At 43.5% G+C, this 20,584-nt stretch overlaps 1 protein-coding gene and 1 pseudogene across 2 annotated transcripts in view; one reads left to right on the forward strand and one right to left on the reverse strand.

Annotated features, from left to right (window-relative positions):
- Window positions 1–3,311: 3,311 nt before the first annotated feature.
- Window positions 3,312–3,430, forward strand: LOC111737525 (annotated as a pseudogene).
- Window positions 3,431–5,287: 1,857 nt separating this feature from the next.
- MTMR12 (myotubularin related protein 12) overlaps window positions 5,288–20,584 on the reverse strand; it is a 63,694-nt gene continuing 48,397 nt past the window's right edge. The window contains exons 10-16 of one of the 2 annotated variants that reach the window (XM_011356451.2): window positions 19,848–19,972; window positions 18,315–18,393; window positions 16,916–16,986; window positions 14,547–14,719; window positions 12,280–12,447; window positions 11,217–11,366; window positions 5,288–8,216 (exon numbers count right to left, since the gene is read on the reverse strand). In XM_011356451.2, coding sequence (XP_011354753.1) covers window positions 7,647–8,216; window positions 11,217–11,366; window positions 12,280–12,447; window positions 14,547–14,719; window positions 16,916–16,986; window positions 18,315–18,393; window positions 19,848–19,972 — 1,336 coding nt within the window. In that variant the 3' untranslated portion in view covers window positions 5,288–7,646. Of the gene's footprint in view, window positions 8,217–11,204; window positions 11,367–12,279; window positions 12,448–14,546; window positions 14,720–16,915; window positions 16,987–18,314; window positions 18,394–19,847; window positions 19,973–20,584 lie in introns of both variants that reach the window. The other variant, XM_011356450.2, reaches the window with a different exon arrangement.

A 20,584-nucleotide genomic window follows, 5' to 3' on the forward strand; every position in this document is an offset into this window, starting at 1 on the left:
TAGTCATTTAGTTAATTTTGCCACTTCCAGCGAGGCAGGGGACAGTGTGGGTCAAGTCTTCAAGAATTCTGGGAAATCAGGCCCTGTAACCAGCAGCTCTGAGGCAGGGAGAAACTCAAACTTCGCAATATTAATAGGAAGGGCATATAGAAATGCCCACAGGCATTAAGGATACAGAAATAGTGCCCCTTTAAAAGGAGGGAGGCACAGGCAGTCCCACATTTGGAATTTGGGGAGAAATCAGGAAATTTCTCTTGAGGTCAGAGAGCTCCGAAAGCATTAGTGAGGAATGGGCTAGAAGAGGCTGTTTACTATGCTCTTTACTATGCTCTCTGAACAGCTGTTTAGAAATGGGTTGGAATTCTACCACCTGATTTAGAGGAATTGCCACAAGACAATGGCTGAGTGAGAAAGACAAGATGAAGAGAGGTGGGTATAATCAACACCACCCTGAAAATTCATAAGGTCTCTCAGAGGGTCTCCAGCACGGTTGAGCCCCAGTGGTCAACAGTAATAACTTGCTCATTAATGCTGTTATTTTCTCTTTACTGTCTTCGTTCACCACTCTTATAGTGCTGCCTGGGATGACTTGCCAAATAAACTACTTGCACCCAAATCTTTGTCTCAGAGTCGGCTACTAAAACTTGTAGACCTTAGGCAAGGAACCCCTAGGCAGCAGCCACAACGGACCAAAGCCACAGACAGACTTCATATATCCTAAGACTCCCATACAGGTTTAGGGGATGAGGGTGGTGTCCCCCACATCAACTATATGAAACTATGATTGGAACATACAGTAAATCTGACTATATGTAACAACTGAATTCCAGCAAATCTGGTAGGTCATGAATTGACCTAAGTCAATTTGGCCATTCGGCAATTATGATGTTCTTCTAGTAAGTATCAGTATCTTCTGGAAGTCAGAGGTAGGTGGGGGCTGCAGCTCCCTGCCACCATCACCACTACCTCCTCAGAAGATGGCATTTACAATGAAAAATGGCTTTGGACCAAGTCTACAAAATGTGCAAACATTTATTCACCACACAAAACAATCATATTTCCTTGTTCTTAGGTTGTGGGAGAAGCCCCTCTCTGTCCTATACCTAGTACGTCGCACGAAAATTTCATTCCCAAGATAGATGCAATGAGACAGCAGAACCAGCTAATCCTGTGATCAGATGATGTGGAGATCACTGGACTAGCGAGGTTTGTAGACTTCGTGCTCTGCTCCAAAGTGTTTACACTGCTGAGCCTGATGGATGTTTTTATCCTGCACGTCTGAGGATGAGGCCTCTATATTTCTGAGGCCACACACGAATCCCAAGAACACACTGATCTCACCATTGAAAGATAGTTAACATCTCAGCGCTGTTCGACAAACCCTCTGAAGTAGATTCTGAAAACATCTGAAGTCCTTATATAGCTGCCTGTAGAACTTGGGTCCCTGTTTAAGAGCATTTCAAATGCTAACTGCTACTAGGGTGCATATGACTGGACAACAAAGTTACGGTGCATATATGCATGGGATATTACTCAGCCATAAGAAGAGACGAAATGCTGCCATTTGTCGCAACATGGGTGGATCTTGAGATCATCATGCTGACCAAAATAAGTCAGACAGAAAAAACTGAGAACCAGTTTTATATGTGGGATATAAAACAAAGCGACAAACGAACAAGGCAAACAAAAACTCACAGGCATGGACAATAGTTTAGTGGTTGCCAGAGGGAAAGAGGGGCAGGGGAAGGCCGAGGGGGTCAAATATACGGTGATGGAAAGAGATCTGACTTTGGATGGTGAACACACAACACAATGTACATATGATGTATTATAGAATTGTACACTTGAAACCTGTACAATTTTATTAACCAATGTCGCACCCCCCCCAAAAAAAATTCACACACATAAACACATCCCTTTGTTTACATGAAGTATTTAAATGACTATACATGTTCTATAATAGCTCTAATATTTACTGAGCATTTATTATGTGATATGTGATAGGCACTTAAAAGGAACTCGTCTTTAACCCTCCAACCCTCCAGTGACATGCGTTCTACGAATGTCACCATTTTACAGATGAGAAGACCGGGACAGAGGGATGTGAACTACTTTGCCCAAGTCCCACAGTTGGCAGGGGTTAAGACTCGGGTGATCTGGCTCCAGAGAGCCCAGCCCCTTAAGCACTACACTATACAGACAATAGCCAGTGCCAGAGTTAATTTAGAGAAATGCAGAAATGTGACATTTATACTGTTACAAAATTTGAGAACGTCAGAGCGCATACTCAGAGCTAGTGGGAGTGGCCCTAGTCCTACGTGAAGACCCCACTCCACGGCTAGCCAGCCCGGATTCTCCTTCCCAGGACCAAAATTCCAGCTTCGATCTGACTGGTCTCTCGAAAACAGAGTTGCTCTGGGAGTTTGGTCCCATTTCGTCATCTGGAAAGAGGAGAAAGCTGGTGTGCAGAGCGAGAGCGGCAAAGCACACAGAAACGACGACACGGACTTTGGGTACTGAGACCCGACAGCCTCTCTGACCTAAACACACACAAGTCCTCTTTTGGGCTTAAGTTATTGCGACCCAGAATTTTAATGGATGCATCCATTAAAAGTTTTCAAGCCAAAAAATCACAAGACTCCTTTAGGAAAATTCATCGGCAGCAAGAGAGAAGGGACCAAAAGCAGAAAAGGGTTTGTAATAATGATCCAGGCAACAGAAAATGACAACACAGGGACAGGGAGACAATGGAAATGGAAAAAGGGGACTCGAGGGGAAACATGTACATTCTAGGTCCTTGCCAAGTCCCATTACACCCTTCTGGTGGCCAGGTGGTATGGTAAGGATAGGGTTTCTCTTGCCTGTAAAGTACTGATACACTCCCATATACCTTTTCCCTGTGTTTATAATTAATTTTTGAAGGATTACTTTTAAAAATTTCCAACGTCATGAAGTTTCAAACATAGCAAAGTTCAAAGAATTTTATGAATACCCATACTCCCCCATGTGCAGCTCTAGGTCGTATATCTGACATTCTGCTATACATGCTTTGTCACACATCTAGCCATGTCCATCCCTCCATCCATCCATCCACCCATCTTATTTTTGGTGCCATTCAAAGTAAACTGCACACGACAATACACTTCTCCCTACACAATTTGGTGGCAGTATCATTAACTAGAGGTCGGTATTTGCTTAATATTTTTTTATAAAGTAAAACTTAAATAATATGAAACACATATCTTAAATGTACTTTGAGTTTTGGCACATACCTGCGAAACCCCAACCCTTATCAAGATGTAGAATATCTTGTCTATGACCATGCCATCCTGAACGTGCCCGATCTCGTCTGATCTCGGAAGCTAAGCAGGGTCAGGCCTAGTTAGCACTTGGATGGGAGACCACTTAGGAATACCAGGTGCTGTAGGCATTAAAAAAAAAAGATATAGACTACCACCATTCCAGAACATTCCTCTACGTCCATTCCCAGCATTCTTGTGCCCACACCAGGCACTTTCTACTGACTGTTTTCCACCCTAGTTTGGAGATAGGCTGTGTTCAACTCTCCTTGCAAATAGCTGTAGTAGCACTCCAAACCCAGGTCCACAGACCAGTCTGAGGAATAAAATGTGGTCCACCTGCATTCCTTACCAGCCCAAGAATGGCACGCACTGTGCCTTCGATGCTGGGATAAGTAAGTGTATAGTCACCTGACCGCAAGCCTCTGTGACGATTATCTAGGAAGTCCTTCATTCAGGATTTCAAAAGGAAAAAAAAGCCACACAACCTTTTATAAAAGTAATAATCAAATCTAAGTTAAAAATAAAAGTAACTAAAAAAACTGGACTGGGTAGCAAACTAGAAAGCTTTTCTTAAAAGAAGGCCAAAAAGCTACTGTAGATACTTCCATATGATTATACAATCTGTATCCTTGAATTGCTAAAGGCAGACAGTGTGATAGGATTAAAAAGAAAAGAACCTGGGCCTGAACCACAGAACAGGCCAACATGTCTGTTTTTAAAGATACAAAACCACTCTCCTCCTCAATGTATAAATAACATTTAAGTTATTTTGTATTTCCCAGGGCTAGCCTGGTTATCAACATACTCATGAGTAATCTCTTGGACACATCCCTGGTTATACTGGAACCCACAGTGCAAACAGTTTTGCCTCTGCCACCCCAGTGTGGTGTGTGTGCACACACGTGTTGGGGAGGTTGTTGGAAGGGTATACATGGAAGGCTGTGGTCACTGAGGACCCTGTCCCTACGTGGGGAGGGGGTGCTCCTGGGTGCTCAGCCCCACTCTGTGCTACCCCGGAGTCAGCTTTAGCAATGCTCTAGTGCCCAGCAGGATTTCATAGCTGTAGTCCAGTCTCCCCTGGCCCTACGCTCTTTCCAGGATGCAAGGTTACACAGGAAGGCAGAGGAGCCAGAAGTTCGTCCCCAACCATCCTGTTTCACATTAGATGGAAAATGCCCCACTGTTTACATCCCCTCAGTCCTCCCACTGCCCTCACCCGGAAACCAAGGAACAAGCAAACTCAGGAGAGACAGTCCACCAAAAGTCCAAGAGCCATTAAACAAATGTGGAAAATAGGATGAGAATCTGCTGATCTCTAGGGCTCTAACTACTACTTGGGAATTCAACACAAATATCGAAGAACTGAAACACGTGAAGAGAATGTGGCAGCAATGAGAGCTTATTAAGTTTCGGGGATGTCTCAGAGCCAGCTCTGTGACATAAGCAGGGGACTAGCAGGGGAGGGGATATCTTCTCCTGTCCTCGCTGAAAGGGTTGCAGGTAGTAAAGGTCAGAGAAATGGAACTTCTCCCAACAAACACAAGTCACGGGTCTCAATATAGTGTCCAACAAAACGAGTTAGGAAAACTGCTCTCACACCATCTCACCCAGTGCCTGCAAAGAAAAATGAAACCTTTTTCTTTTCCATGGTTTAATTGAACTCAGAACTCTTCCAGCGATAAAATAATAGAATCCTCATTTTATATGTCCCCACAAAAGCAAAGAGGCAATGACTTAATTTCAGGGACTTAAAAAACTATCTTCCTTTAGTCACTCCAACACTCTTATCCTATTTTATTTTTCTTTGTAGTATTTTATTGCCACCTGAAATTTTAAACATTTATTTTTGGTGCCATTCAAAAATAAATATTTAAATATTTAAAATTTCAGGTCGGTTGGTTTCCCATCACCAAGCAACCGCACACACATACACCAGAATGGGTGAAAGTAATTATTCCATGTTTTATCAACCACACCGAATACAGTCTTGTTTGTAAATTGTGCTTTAATTTCTGCAATCAGATATGATGCAGTGAGATACAAGTATAAACTTTCATTGTACATCCAGAAAAAAGCACACTTATACAGATTTAGCCTAACAGCTTATTCCCTTTAAAAAAAAAAAAAAAACTTTTGAATGTAAAGCTAATTTATCTTCAGTGTAAAAACTTGGAGGTATAAACAAACTCAAGATATTATATACAGTAAATTAATGTCCATTTCTAAACTTGCACAGTGCAGCATTTTAAACAAATGGTCTCATTTCGGTTTTTACCATTAAGCATAATCCACATTTCAATCTCGAATAAAAATGTCACAATATATAAACCCACTGAGAATCCTGTACACAAATACAAGGTTATAGAAATCTGATTTCAAATATAAATACATAAATTGTCATGACCTCTCATGTTATAACAGCTTATTTTTCTATTGTAATTTTTTAAAAAAATCATAGAAAAATATTTCAATGCACATTCAACTGCTATGACATGGGTCATGACCTTGTGCCTTTAAATCATACTTTGTAGAGTGGAAAGCATCATACCAGGCATTTCTGGAATGAAAATTACTAAGATCCTAAGACTGAAGAGGCTACTGTATAAATATTCATGTTATAATACAGTAACAAAAATAGTTAGCTCATAGTGTATTTGGGAGGCAATTTGAGGGCGGAGAAGTGGAGGTTAGTGCTAGTTTAAGAAGGCCCACAGAACATATGTGAAGGTAGCTAATGAGCTAGTGTATTTTTAAAAATCCCTATTGCAAGCCTAACAAAGACCTCCCTTGTGAGACTCTTAAGGCAACCGAGACTGGACATGTGTGTGGCCCCCAATGCATGAATCCTGCCCTCCCCTCATTCTCTGGTTAGCTTAACAGACCAGCCTGGCTCATGCATCAACATGGAATGGGAGAACAGCAAAGCAATCTCTCGTACATAGGATGATTCAGTGCAAACAGAGAATATTCTTTGTCAACGTTTCAACATTTCTTAGTGCCCTCGAGCAACTGAAAATGTTTTTACACATGTAATATTCAAATTGGGATCTATACTGGAGAGTAAATGTATATAAAAGGCATTCGATTTGAAACATTCTAATAATAGATTGTTTTCAATCCCTTCTTTTTGTAGGATTTAACAGGATTCCATTGAGAATGAAAAAAAAAAAAACAATGGTCCTTACAAAGTGTACTTTCTTCTATTTAAAAATATAGATCATTTACTTCGACAGCAGACCCAAGAAGGTTACCAGGCATAGTCAAGTTTATTCTATGGCTTTTTAAATCTCTGAGGTACTATATGATTACCATCCATTCTGATATTTATGCGTAACTGCTTCCCTAAGAAAGCCACGTTCAAAAGTGATCTTGATCAGTCTGTCAGGTGACAGAAAATGCAGGGAAACCATGTGATGGCTGGCAGCAGGGGGTCACCGTCTCAGATGCTCCGAGGCCTCGGCATGCTACTAGAAAAAGGCAAAGCAGTTACTTGCAAACACACTGAGAGCCTCCAGAACGACGCTCCTCAGGGCAGACCGAAGGGAGTCCCCCGGTTTAACCGACAGGTTTAGCAGCAAGATCCTGGGATTATGTGCGCCAAGGCGGGCAGCACGGAGGGACAGTGGCAAGTGGTATGAAGCAGGCAGAGAGAGACCTGGAGGCCAAAGCATGCAAAAAAGCGTAGTGTGGTTGGCTAGACCACCCCACACTAAGTGACACGGTCTCTGCAGGAGGGAGGATGGTCTGAAACGTCAGGATGGGTGACGCAGGTGGAATTTCTCCAGCTTTTCTACAGGCAAGAGAACGTAGAAAGGCAAAGTGCTATGGTTTAAGTGAATGCCATACATCTCAACACCTCTATCTGAACCTTTCAATACGTCACACACACATCACATAAAGCTAAACTTGCTCCAAACTGAAGTGGGTTAGAGAGACACTGACTATTCGCAATGACTGGATAAATTATCTTGGCACAGAAAGGATCTGAAGAAAAGATCGAGTCCACAAATATCTTACCAAAACCCTTTTTAGTAGTAAACCAGCTACTGCAGATTCTGTATAATACTTATGCATCAGATAACAGTGGCAATTCTATTACGGGTCAAGTAGTAATTCCTTTCAATTAATACTAGAGATATGGTTTTAATTGCATAGTCTTTGGGACCATGAAAAAAAAAAATGAGAACCAGCTCTTTCCTGAAGGCCCAGGTTCCTCCTACAGAGCATGGGCTAATGGCCCTCCCTCCCAGCAGTAAGCTTCAGTATGACAGGCCAATCTTTAGGTCAATGAGTTTGACCCCTGTCCCAGTCTTCAAAATTCCTTTTTCACAATTGGTGGACAAGTCATACATCCCCTAGATCCACAAACTCATCTTCTCGTTTGGCCAGATCTTCTTCATCTCCCAAAGCTTTCCAGCCGCTGGTGGGCAAGACAGGTTTAGAGGAATGTCGCTGCAGCAAAGCAAAAGGAAACAAAGAGGACAGGCGGACAGAGTTCCTCAGCAGGGAGGGTGCCTCTGCCTGGAGGGCCTCCTGGCGGTGGTGTCGCTCGTCGATTTTCTCTTGTAAGCTCTGTACTTCCTCCATCATTTCCAAGAGTTTGCTCATGGTGGCCACTGTGCCACCACCCAGGATTTGGGCTTCTGGAATCCAACGCAAGTAACGCTGAGCCCAGACTTTGATTTCTGGCCCCTCGATGTGGGGCAACAACAGACCATGGTGGTCAGTGGGCTTGCTGTGCCAACTGTCATAGAACTCTCGAAAGTTGTCTTGAAGTTCATCGGAAGAATTAATTAGTTTGCTAATTCTCTTGCCCAGAAGGTTTTTAATTAAATGATCTGTTTCTTCCCTGAAAAATCCTCTTTTGGGAGATGACTTAGATTGGGTCAGTGGCAAAGAAAGCTGTCGTTGATGCTTTGAGAGAAAACACAAATATCTCTGGTTAGCCTGAGAGCACAGTTGTTCCCAAGAAAAAGGGGGCATAATCCTGCTTCAACAAGTCATGAGACATCAGAACTGCCATGTGAATGCAAATTCATTAAAATGAAATACCATACAGAGAGGAAGGTGGCCTCTTATTTAGTCCACGGTGCGAATGTCAGGTGCACACTGTATTTAGAAACCAGGGGCTGAGACCAGGCGCAGTCGGCGCGGTGCAGAAAGGCAAGCAGCGACGTGGAGAAGGAGCTTCCAACCCCCTTCCTCCCCGTCGCGGCAGCACCACGGGGCACCCAGTACTTCTGAAGAACAAGTACTTTTAACTTAAGGTAAGTTGATGATTTAGGGGAGTTTGGAGGTGCTGCCTATTCATTTTTTGAAGGGAACAAAACGTCTCCTCTTTGAGGACCTGAGGGAGTTAGTGTCTACAATATTCTAAACACCAGTTGCGATAACCTGAAGATCCTATCCCTTTAATGAAATAACTTTGTAGCTTCTCAGGCACCCGGCATCCAGTGACTTAGTTTAAGCCTAAGTCATAAAGATTGTTTTGGACAGAGTCTGGTGGGAACAAAAGAAATTTGAGGAACTGGCTAAACTGGCCAGATGTTCTTGTCTGACAAGTTGCATGGAGTAGAAAATGTGAGAGCTTTTACATTTTTTTTTTCCTCCTCACTAATTTTATCTGCCGCCAAAGCGAGGTTTTTTATTTTGGGGTGTACTGTGAAAGGGCTGTGAAGATGGGCAGAGTGGTCAGAAGGATATAGGGGATCTCCAGTGCTCAAAGGCGAAGGTAAAAAACATGGAGAAGCTGTTTCTCCCCAACTCTTGCTCCCGATGTACCCATCTGAAATAAGGATGAAAGTTTTGTTTTCAGGCTAGACTTATAATTCTCCAACACATTTCTGCCAATGGTTGTATAAAGGAAATATTTCCTCATTATAGAATGAAGGAAATATCTTATTACAGAATATGAAATAACAATAAAAAATGTACAGAAGAAAGCAAAGCCACCCACAACACCACAACTGAGAGAGGACTAGGACTGCGGACCTTCCACCCGGGGATGGGAAAATCGAAGGCCGAGTCAGCAGCCGGCCTCTCTTCTCCCTAGTGACCAAGGTGAGTCGGGTGGGCGGGGAGTTAGGAATGCAGGTGGAACCTAAGAGCCACTGTTTTTGCCACCAGGTCCTATGCTCAGTGATTTGTATGCATCGACTTATCCAGTTCTCGAAGTCACTATTATTGCCCCATCTTACAAAGGAGGAAACTAAGGCACAGAGGTTAAGTAATCCGCCAAGGCCCCAGCTACCAAATGCCAGTGGTGGTTTCCCACACAGACAGTCTGGTTCCAGAGTGTGGGCTCCTAACAGAACTCTGTTTGTCTTAGAACTTGCCCCTTCTCTCCATCTCCTAAGTGAGCCGAGTGTGCAAGATGGGCCAGGTGGAGCCAGCACTGCGGCTGGAGCCTGGTCAAGACCTGAAGCAGAGGCTGAGATCACACTCCTGAGCAGACCTCACGGCCTCCAGTGTAACTCACAGAGCGGCACGTCATGCTGGTCAGCCACAGCCTCTTCAGTCTCTGCAGAACATCTCCAAGGCTGGCCGTCCACTCAGCAAGGGGTCCCAAGCCTGACATCTGGTCTCTTATCTCAAAAGCTTCCAAGTTCCTTGTTGCCCCAGCCCCAACTCTGGCTCAAACCTCTCCCACCAGTCAGCTCATAGAGTCTAGGCCATCTGTTCATACCTAAGAGGAGAAGGGCCACTTAAAAAACCTGGATCTGGGCAAAGATGAAATCCATTCTTACAAGGAGGAGCCTTAGCTTCCTTCCATACAAAATAAGAACTTAAGCCTCCGCTGTCTCTGCTGGCCTAGGGCAGTTCTATTGATCCTAACTCGGCTGTCACAGGAAGCATGCATGCAGCCACCAGGGGGCACAGCATACTGAAGAAAAACTAACCTTTGGCCAAGCTGTTCCGGAGCTCAGAGAGTTCCGGTCTCGGTGGCAAAAAAAGAGGTTGAACCAGAGCAGGAACATCCACCCTGGACCCGAGGACCCTCAAAATGACGAAGTGGCAGTTCTAAGTTGTTCAGCAGCTGGCATCTTCTGCAAGTTCTGGCTTTGGCTCATCTGGTTCCCCAAGCCTCTTTAGAATGGAGCCACCTCCCGCACCAGAACTAGCCAGGCTTCCTGAAACCTCTCAAAGGGAGGAGGGATCAGAAGTATGGCCATGGAAAAGGCAGTGGCACGCACTGATTTGGGATTTACTCCACTGCTCTCCTCTGTGTGGAGTCTGTGGGGCAGAAATACTGGGCCAGGAGACAGAGCCAGGAAATGCCATGTAAATCATGGATCACCTCAGAAACTCTGGGGTTTTACTAACTAATAAAGTCAAGAAAAAATATCTGAAAGGAAACCCAAATAATTTAACATTTGTGGTTTACAGCAGAGTCAGCAAACTACAGCCCACAGGTCAAACCTGACCAATGGCGTTTTACACAGGCAGGCGCCCAGCCATGCCCGTTTGCTCACGTGTTGTCCGGAGCTGCTTCTGCATTACAACAGTAGAGCAGGGGCGTCATGCCAGACTGCACGCCGTGACACACAAGGTTATAGTTATAAATATTTCTATAATATTGCTATTTAAGACATAAACTGGTACAGATGGAGAAAAGCCCGAGTGCACGGCTGGTAGAGATGGTCCCTTCTCTACCAGCCGTGCACTCGGGCAGGGGTAAGACACATGATCCCAAACGTGACCATTTCAGGAGCAGCATCCCCAGTGGCATTCAGCAAATGGCCACATCTCATCGGGCAAAGAATTCTCATGGGCCTTGACAATTTGCCTGCCACAAATATCGACTCTGCAGACTGTTTCCAGAATCCACATGTGACTTTTACCCTTACATACATGGGGGCCTCTGGGCAGATGAAGGGGAGGTTAGGCATGTAAACATCTTACTTTAGAACGTACTCCTTTCCGCTGGCCTTTGTCCAGTTTGGGCTTTTCCACATAAAGAGGGTTTCTGAGCAACATCTGGGCTTTGGGTTCAAACTGCACAGACCAGTCCCAAACGGTGAGCAGATTCAAAGGCTTGCTCTGTGTCTCCTGGCTTTCCCTGCCCTGCCAAAACAAGCATAGGTCACGACGGCTCCCAAGGAGGTCTGAGGGAGCACACGCACACCTCCACCGGCCCCGGGAAGGGCGCTCCTGTGCTGCCCAGACAGAGCATTCACGGGCACTTCATTTTTAAAAACTGCAGCTGTCAGTGGTTGTTCGCTAGAGGCTCTGGGTGGGGAGGAGGGAGGGATGAAGGACATGTTATTTTCTAGCAGGTCATATGTCAGCCACTGTACTGGGTACTTGCACAGCAACCTACGAAGTCGCTATTATTTTTGCCATTTTACATTTGAGGAAACTGAGGCTCAGAAAACTGGATTCAAACTGCCTGAGGTTACAAAGCTGGTGAGCGGCAGGGCTGGAATCTGAATCCGGGGCTGTGTGACCGGAAGCCCAGGTTCTGCATCCTCCACTTTTCTGCGGGATTCTGCAAAACCTCTCCCAGAGGGCTGGCCCAAGCAAACCCTGGGGCCTGCGGAAGGCTGGTCAGAGCACTGCTGGTTAAGGTTAAACCCCTGGAGGCAGGGCCTCAACAGAGACATTAACGGAGGTCAGTTAGGATGGAAAGCACGAGCCCAGCTTCCCTGCTCTGCCTCGTCTCCATTTCCCTTAGAGTGAACCACACATCAGGCAAATAGAAGGGAAGGCATCTGGTCTGTCTTTCATTAATTCTGTTTAATTCCCCAGCTCCAATATTTACTGTGTGACCATGGAAGAGTTACTTATCCTCTCTGTGTCTCAGCTCCTCGGGGATAATATTACAGACCTCAGAGGGTACTGTGAGGATTAAATATCAATACCCAGAAAGCAAAGAAGAGGGCCTAGGACATTGTCAGTACTGAATCAATTTCACTTTTTATCACCGATCTTACTGCATCCTACTTGGGAGACACAGATTCCTAAGAGGGGCTCTTACCATGTTAGTATCTTTTTGATGAGGCGAATTGAAGAAGAAGGTGCTAAAAATAGGTATGTATAGGCTATCTGACAAAACAGTCAGGTAAGTCTCCGTGAATTCGAATGCCGGGGGATGCTGGTGCACCAGCTGCCAGACACAATCTAAGAAAAGCAGGAACACAGGAACCTATGTGAAAACAAGATAAATGTTACCGAGCAGACACTAAGGGTCCCGCCAGCCGGCCCGAGTTCCAGGGGCAGCCATCTCGGCAGTTGGGAAAGACCTGCGACTGGCACCACAGTCTCTGGACGACACAGCAGACTCCATGCCATCCCAAGCGATAAAGATGAAACCACACGCTTGTGGATGAACATCAACTTTGGCAGTGCCCATCTGTGTGACATTTCTAAGATGAAATATGTAAAATCTCACTATTGGTCAATATTAACAGATGAGCATTTGCAGTTGATATGATGCTAGAGAACACGAACTTTGAATCCCAATTAAGTGAAATGTTATTCCCCCCCAAAAGAATTCCTTAGTCGATTTTGTTACCAAAAACAAAAAACAAAAAAAAAACTATACTTAATTATTTTTAATTTTGTTAATACTCCCTTCTCTACTTCATAATGAGAGCCCAAAAGAGAGGACAGAAGAGAAGGCAGATGTTTCTAAAATTTTTTCACAAACCTATTTTTTTAATTGATAGCCTCCTTTACTAGCTACCCAGAGGCCAACTTTTATTAGCACAGATAGTATTTTCCAGGGTGCTTAGTCATTCACAAGGTGTTTATCCTTCTGAATCACCAGTGACCCTGTCAGGTGAATAAGACAACATGTTACAGTCTCTCCGTATGGAGGCTGGCCAAGGTCTTACACACAGCTCACAAGAGAGACATGAGTTGGGAATCCAGCTCCCGAATCAAAGTCCAGTGCTGTGTCAATGACATCAGAAATCAGATCACCGAGTTTTCCTTCAAAACTCCAATATGTCGATGTTGAGACACTAAGAAATATTTATATTGTAATTTTATTTCACACTTCATATTATGTTCAATACCATTAAAAAGAATGAAAAATATCTGAACTTCATAGTGCTGTTAAAGAAATGGGCTCAGAAAAAAAATAATAAAGAAATGGGCTCAGAAAGTATGAATGACTTCTCCAAGGGCTGGGTGAACAGCAGATGAGAAATTCTCTTGGACTCTTTCTCCATTAGACATGGTGCCCGTCAGTTCTATTTTCTCAAGATACAAAACACACTCTTCCACACACAGTATCAGCTCTCTCCGCCCATCATATTATTTGAGTCCCATCGACCTTTCAAATTAGTTTCTCAGAAAGGCAAAGTCCATTCCAAGACTCAATGGGACACAGATGAGCACAGACTGGACCTGAAAGAAACCTCCAGGTCTAGGAGAGGCCTGGTCTCTGACCAACATCCCAAGGCCGTAAGGGCAAGAGCCAGGGCTCTCTAGTCCCACAGCACATAGTGTCAAGCTGTTCAGCACTTCAGATAGACATGCTTATTACCTGGAGTAAGAAAAACCACGAGTCACGCTACTAGCATAAGGGAGCTCTGCAGGCGATTTAATTAAAGTTCCTGTTTTAATTTTTCCTTGCACAATCATTAATAATGCAACCGGTGGAGTTTGTACAGCTATAGCCAAGATAAGCAGTACACCACAATTTGGGGGACTCATTTTCACTAACTGAACTATAATGCTAATACTCCTGTGCTTGAATTCAGAGGCCCAGGCCTGGAGCAATTCACACAGCCAGAAGGCAGAAGAGACCATGCACACTGCAAACGTACACAACTGCTAAGGTTCTGGTGATGGAGGGCGCTATGCTTTATTTTGAAAAGGTTTCTGTGCAGGGAAAATTTACTTTGTGTTATTATAAATTTTCTACAGGAAACCTGTACCCTGATTATTCATTTTTCTGCAAAGACTAACTTAGCAGAAATTGTAGGAGTCTCTCTCACTGAGTTAACTGTTAATTTGTTTTATAAATCAATATTACTCCCACCATGAAACAGAGATACACTGGTGTACACAATTCAGAAGAGAAGACTCTGAACACACTTGTTAATCTCTCTCCTCTGAGAAGGGTTTCAGCATCGGTTAAAGCATTCAGTCATCCAGCGGTGAACAGATCACGGCCTTCCTACCGAGCTTGTGCAGTGTGCACTTTGCAAACAGTAACCCTATATCTGAAGACAAGAATAAATAAGAGATGGGCACTCCTACCCATGACTGAAAGTCTGTGATGAGGGCACTCACCTCCTCCTTATCACTCTGACGTAGATGGTTGCAGCGATCCAGGAAACAGTGCCCGCCCATGATCCACTCCTTCTGGATGAGGCTCTGGAAGCCAACCCTGGTTCTACAGTGGGGATCCATCATCACTTGCACCAGAGAGGAAATGAGGCAGCAGAGGTCGGATGCGTTCTCCTCTAGGAGGGGCCCCACCAGCAGCGCAAAGAGGAAGGAGGATGTGAAATGTTAAAAGCTATGAAGCGCACTCGCATTGGCACAGTTAACAGGATGCCCAACACCAAGGTCTGCTACTGACAGTCAAGCTCTAATTCCCTATAGGCGAGGGGCAATGAAAAAAGGTGATGTTCTCAGATTGAGACACAAACTGCTTTTAGCCTGCCTAATATAGATTCCAGCATACACTGGCACTAAATATGGATTTGCTCATTGAACGAATAAACAAAGCACTGCAAATCCATTGTCAGCATGTAAGCGTCCAGATGTGTCACACGATGAGGTTGGATCATACACAGAATGGTGACCTGTTGGGCTCCAGAGACCAAGCTCAAAACCTTTCGGGCTGCTGTGTCAAAGTCTCCATCACTGAACTCACTGTTCCAAGGTTCAGCTGCTTATCAGGCTCACCTGAGAGTTCCTTTCCTCCACTCTCAATTCCTCCACTACCTCTGCTTTGGAGAAAGCTGAATATTTCTGGGCTGCACCAACATGCTCTCTTATTCTCAGCTCCATGGCTCTTTCCATTTCTTTCCTTGCCTGGCATAGAGAAGCTCTCCTCGGCCCACCCCTGGAGTGTACTGTACAAAACCCATACGATGACAATGCCATTTGAATACTTATTAAATATTCACGACTTACAGCAAATAAGAACATACATCTACACCGATGCATTCATCTTAGTTTTAAGATCCTGATAAAAGTCAGGGTCTAACATCCCTGGGTTTCCTCTTTACAAAAAGAAGTGCAACTCAAGTTGCTATTTTAGAATGGCTATGAGGATGACAGTGCAGGTATTATCGGGGTTAGAGAAACTAAGAACGGATTCCAGGTAGGGAAGTATACACAGTTCGGAGTCTCATTCTGATGCCATAACCCTGAAGCACTACAGGGCCAGACTTAAGCTTGTGTCACTTTTTCTCCTCCAGGAAACAAGCCTAAACTATGGCAATGCATAGGTTTTAAAAAAACAGATTTTAATTTTTGTCTTTCTCTGCTATCAGTTTTCGAAACAGGTTTCATTTTTAAGGGACTCTTCTTTCTTGCATCTGAAGGGTGTCAGTGCACCCATGGGTAATAGCGAGAGGGACTAGAAAGTGAGATTTCAGATGAGAGGCAACTCAGTAGTCCATCTGGGAGCAAGTGGCATCTCAGGTACGTCGGCCAAAGGTTTGGATTTCCTTTCATACAACTCTGTGTTCAGCGCAGTCTGGCCCTGGGGACTTCTACCGCTCAGACCCCCTCCTCCCTTTTACCAGTTCCTCAGCACTCTGTTCTGTCATTGTTGGTTAGGTCTTTTTCAATAACCTGCTCAAGCCAACCCTCCCACTGGGTTGTACACTTCTAGAAGGCAGAAGTATAGAGCTCTGCACATGGTAGGTGCTCAATAAATGTATTAAAATCTAAGCCAGCGAGCCAGCATCAGATGGTGCAGAAGCAGCAGACAGACACATTTTCCAGTCTGCCCACAAAATCTAAATCTCTGCAGTCATGGAGCAGTCAGAGAAATGAAAGAAGCTTGGGGGTAATAAAGCATGAAAGATCTACTTAATCTGAAGCCTAGGGCTATAAGAAACCTAAAGTATTCTAAACAGCAGACATAATTTTCGCTCAAATCTAACCAATTCCAGCAATGATTTTTGTTGTGTGGTGGTTTACATTTGTTTTTACAAATTCTGAATGTTTATGTCCTGTCGTCACGTACAACAGGTTAAGCCCACTGAGGAAAAGGAAATCACAGACCACAAAGTTTCTATGGCAACTGCATGAGGCTGTTGAACACAAACACAAAAATAACAATTAAACCATGCATGGGTCTCTTTCTATGAAAGGGGTTATCCAAAGATCTTAACTTTAACCCAAGTTGAGTTAATATAAAATTCAAAACATTAGGAAATGTGAGCTTTGGTAAAGATACCAAACAATTAATTCCTTCTTGGGTTTCTGCCAAGTTCCAAGTAAAGAATTTATTTTTAAACTGTAACACCCGAAATCCAATGCAAAAGATTCCAAAGTCAGAGTGCTAGAGAACAGGAAGGATTTCTACACTAGTTCATTCTTTTTACAAGACAATTCCAATCGCGCAGAGCTGTATCTACAGAAACTGAATCTCAAGGGAAGGAAAATGGAAACCAAGCTTTGTGCTTTAAATATATTACCTAAAAGAAGAACATTCATGTTTTGTGCTTCCAGACATTCTATAATCTCTATTGCTTTTTTCAGGCAACGTCTAAATGGGAGAGAGACAAGAAAAAGTAGCATTAGTTCTTGAGCTTGGTATTGAAACAGTAAGACATTTAGAGATAGTCTGACTTGATCTTTAGTTGTCTAACTTACTTTTGCTAAAACCCTCCAAATTACCATTTATACTATTCAGATACTGTAAGACACTCATCTGCCTATTAGAAACTTGAAATTGTCGAAAAGGAAGCCCAAAATTGATGCAAAAATGTTCCTAGGTGATTTCTGAACTAGAAACCCTCAAGGAGAACTCATACCTGAGCCTGCTGGTGAGTCCTAGTATGAGCCATAAAGGCCCACATCTGGAGACTGTGCTGCATGTGCATATTGTTTAATTCAAGGTCACCTGCCAAATGGTCAGTGTAGCTGAAAAGACCCAATATGCCCAGAAAACCTTATGTCTCTCTCTAGATGCTCTATTCTGAGACTGTTGTCACTGTGGCAGCTTTGCTTTATCTGCTTTTAACTAGGGGTTTCACGTACGCTGTTCTCTGCCTGCAGTGGTACCCCCACCCACACCCCCGCCTCTTTATCTGGTTAGAGACGCTCAACCTTCTCTGCCCCACACACAAAAAAGGTTCTTTTATAACACTTATCACAGTTTGCAATAACATGTTCAAATTACGGAACACGCAGCAGGCTCTTTAAAATATATCTGTTAGTAAGAGTGGAGGCTGCAGCTCCTCTTCGCAGCGCTCACGGCAGAACTGAGGGGAATGCCGAGCTAGTACACGGAAGAATTCCCGTCTTTCCTCAAGCGTATCTCAGGATTGGGGCTATTCTCTCACCCCGTAATCACTTCTGTTCTGTGCCTCCCTTCGCTCTCTCTATTTAATGGCAACAGAGAGGAACTATTCAAAATATGAAGTAGGAGAGGGATTAGAATTCTGTGCTCTTGGAATCTCAAACCTAATTCCAAAAACCCAAATGACTAATTGACATTAATCATGATTTAAAAAAATTTTTAAATCGATAATATACACGAAAGACACAGAATTCTTCTAATACGGCATCCCTCCCCTTCTCATGCCCCTGTGGAGACCCAGCACTGAGCCTCAGAATTCTGGGTTGCCTCACCCTCTTTTTCACTGTCTTTCAATGCCTAGACTATAGTCGAGAGCAGATCTCCTTGTGAGGGGGTAGCATGTCTGTAAATTCTGCACATAAACAAATAACAAATGTAAAATCTAGCTGAGCCTTGAACAGATCTAAGAATATTTAACTGTCTAATATAAAATAGTTAAATTTGTCAATTTGCTTTACTACTTTGAATTAGAAAACTATAAATCTCACAAGCAAAACACTGGCTTGAAATACCTGATTATGTCAAGCCAGCTGCTACTTTCCAACAGAGAAAACCATTTTATATCTGTGTCCCAAAATTCGGTACTGTTATCTGAAAGAAGAAAAAAAGAGTAAAGAATTCAGGTGGTTTCCTCCAATGCCTGCCACGAAAAACCTGTGCTACTCAACCATGCTGTTCAGATGAACAGCCCCAGATTAAACTGCAAATCCAGGTACAAATCTCTGTTTTAAGTAAAGCGCATTTGAAAACTTAAGCTGAAATAGTTTTTGAACTGTAAGCCCCTGGAAGGGTGTGGTAGTCAAAAACATATTTTTATTGCTCAAATAAAAAGTGTCCTTACAATATGTATCAGAGCCACAATCCACCCTGAAATGCAACAAGAAGAATAACAAGCTTCAGGCAGAAATCACTGACGTTCAGGCTGCTGCTCCTAAAACTGGAAAACCCAACAGGATACATTCTGATGCCACAGAGGCCCAAGGGGGAGACTCAGCTCCCACTGGAATCCTAAATACAGAAATATATTTATCTTTCAAACCATCACACGATCCCCTAACCCACCCGATACAGAGAGCCTGCATTTTATAGAAATCTAATATATTTCAAAGCTGCAACCTCAAACCAATGAAAAGGCAGATACTCCTCTAAGTCCTGGGTGATGAAAACAAAGTGGAGAATCACGATCTTGTATCAACCAGTAAAATTTCTTACGCTCTCCACCAGGTCCCTACTTTTTAGAAATCTACTTTATAACACATCAGTGTCTTTTAGTTAGACGTGTACACTTCTTTCTCTCTTGGTGTCGTATTCATTTTTCTCTCCAGTGCCTCGTATAGTTAGTACATATAATGGAAATTCAGTAAATGTTGGCTGAAGAAATTAACAGTTAGGCCTTGCTAGGCTAAAGGTCTGAGTTAGGAAAAGCGACCTGTAAGTGTGAAATCTCAGATGGTAAAGATTTATTCAAGAATGAAGAGACGCAACAGCCAACTGAGCTGTATTAAATATGATTCGAGTCCTGAATTGTTCATCATGGGTAGCCTGGGCAGGGAAGTTGGGGGTGGCTGGGATGGGCATATCTCATTTTCTACTTTGTTCATTTCTGATTGTTTTTACATGGTTGTATATATATTCATTCAGGGAGAAAAAAAGGAAAATATTTCCACTTGGAAGAGGAGTCCATTTAATAAACCACCGAGGAAAACAAACAGATCATTCACTTTATAAATCACTGCAAACAAGCCAGTGACTACACGTACTGTACAAGTCTATGACTTTTAAACAGAGAAGCCCCAGTGCTCACCACCGGGCAACCGGTGTGCTGAGGGAAGGAGAGAAAGGGAAAGGTGGCAAAAGGCAGAAGAAAAATCGAGGGGGAAGCGAGGCAGTGGCGGCCGGCTCCACTCCATGCCGTCAACCCTGACAGCCGTGAAGCTCTACGTACTACCAGAAGGAACCCAGGGAAAAGGCACCAACTTTCACCTGATCCACGCGGCATGTCTCTCCCCATTTGACAGAAAGGTTTTGCTCAGCATTCTTCTCACCTATCAGAAACAGCTGTTTAAATTTAGAGTATGCAGTCTGGATGTCCTGCAGGGATACGAAGTTGCTTGAAAGGTCTTCAGTTTTGACAAGTTCATAGGGTGGTCTGTGGATGATCTTGTAAATTCTAGGTATCAAAAAATAACGAGAGATTACAAGAGCGGACAAGAACTAGAAATAGCTTATTTCTCCTATGTGCACCCACTATGTGCCGAGACCTGTGTGAAGACCCCCCGCTTCCCGCCCAATTACGCTCACCGACGAGGCTGCCACCACGGCACCACCAGTCCCACTCAACGGAGGTGGAGGTGGAGGTGTGTGGACTGGAACTCCTTGGCCCAAGATTATGAAGTTTACGAACTGTTCGAGCCATGATGTGAACCAAGGCAATTTAACTCCAAAGTCTACTCCTTTTGTTTTAATTTATCTATTTCGGTGTTTTAACTTTTTATTTTGAAAATTTTCAAACATGCAGAAAACTAGAAAATAGCACACTGACATATACCATGACCTAGTTTCCACAACTGTTAACATTACAGACATCGTGCCACTTCCCCCTAAATGCTTTCAGCACCTCTAAAAACGATGCAGTTGACACTCTTAATGATTACGTTATACTGACTCCTTCCAAAGTAATTCAAATGACCACTCTAAGTTGTATTCCCAAGCACTAAGCTATCAGAGGTAAATAGAAATGCACGTACTACTGAGAACTGTTCCCTGCTTCTCAGAAAACAAG

The sequence above is a fragment of the Pteropus vampyrus genome, unplaced genomic scaffold (assembly GCF_000151845.1).
Source record: "Pteropus vampyrus isolate Shadow unplaced genomic scaffold, Pvam_2.0 Scaffold27, whole genome shotgun sequence".
In the NCBI taxonomy this organism is placed as follows: domain Eukaryota; kingdom Metazoa; phylum Chordata; class Mammalia; order Chiroptera; family Pteropodidae; genus Pteropus; species Pteropus vampyrus.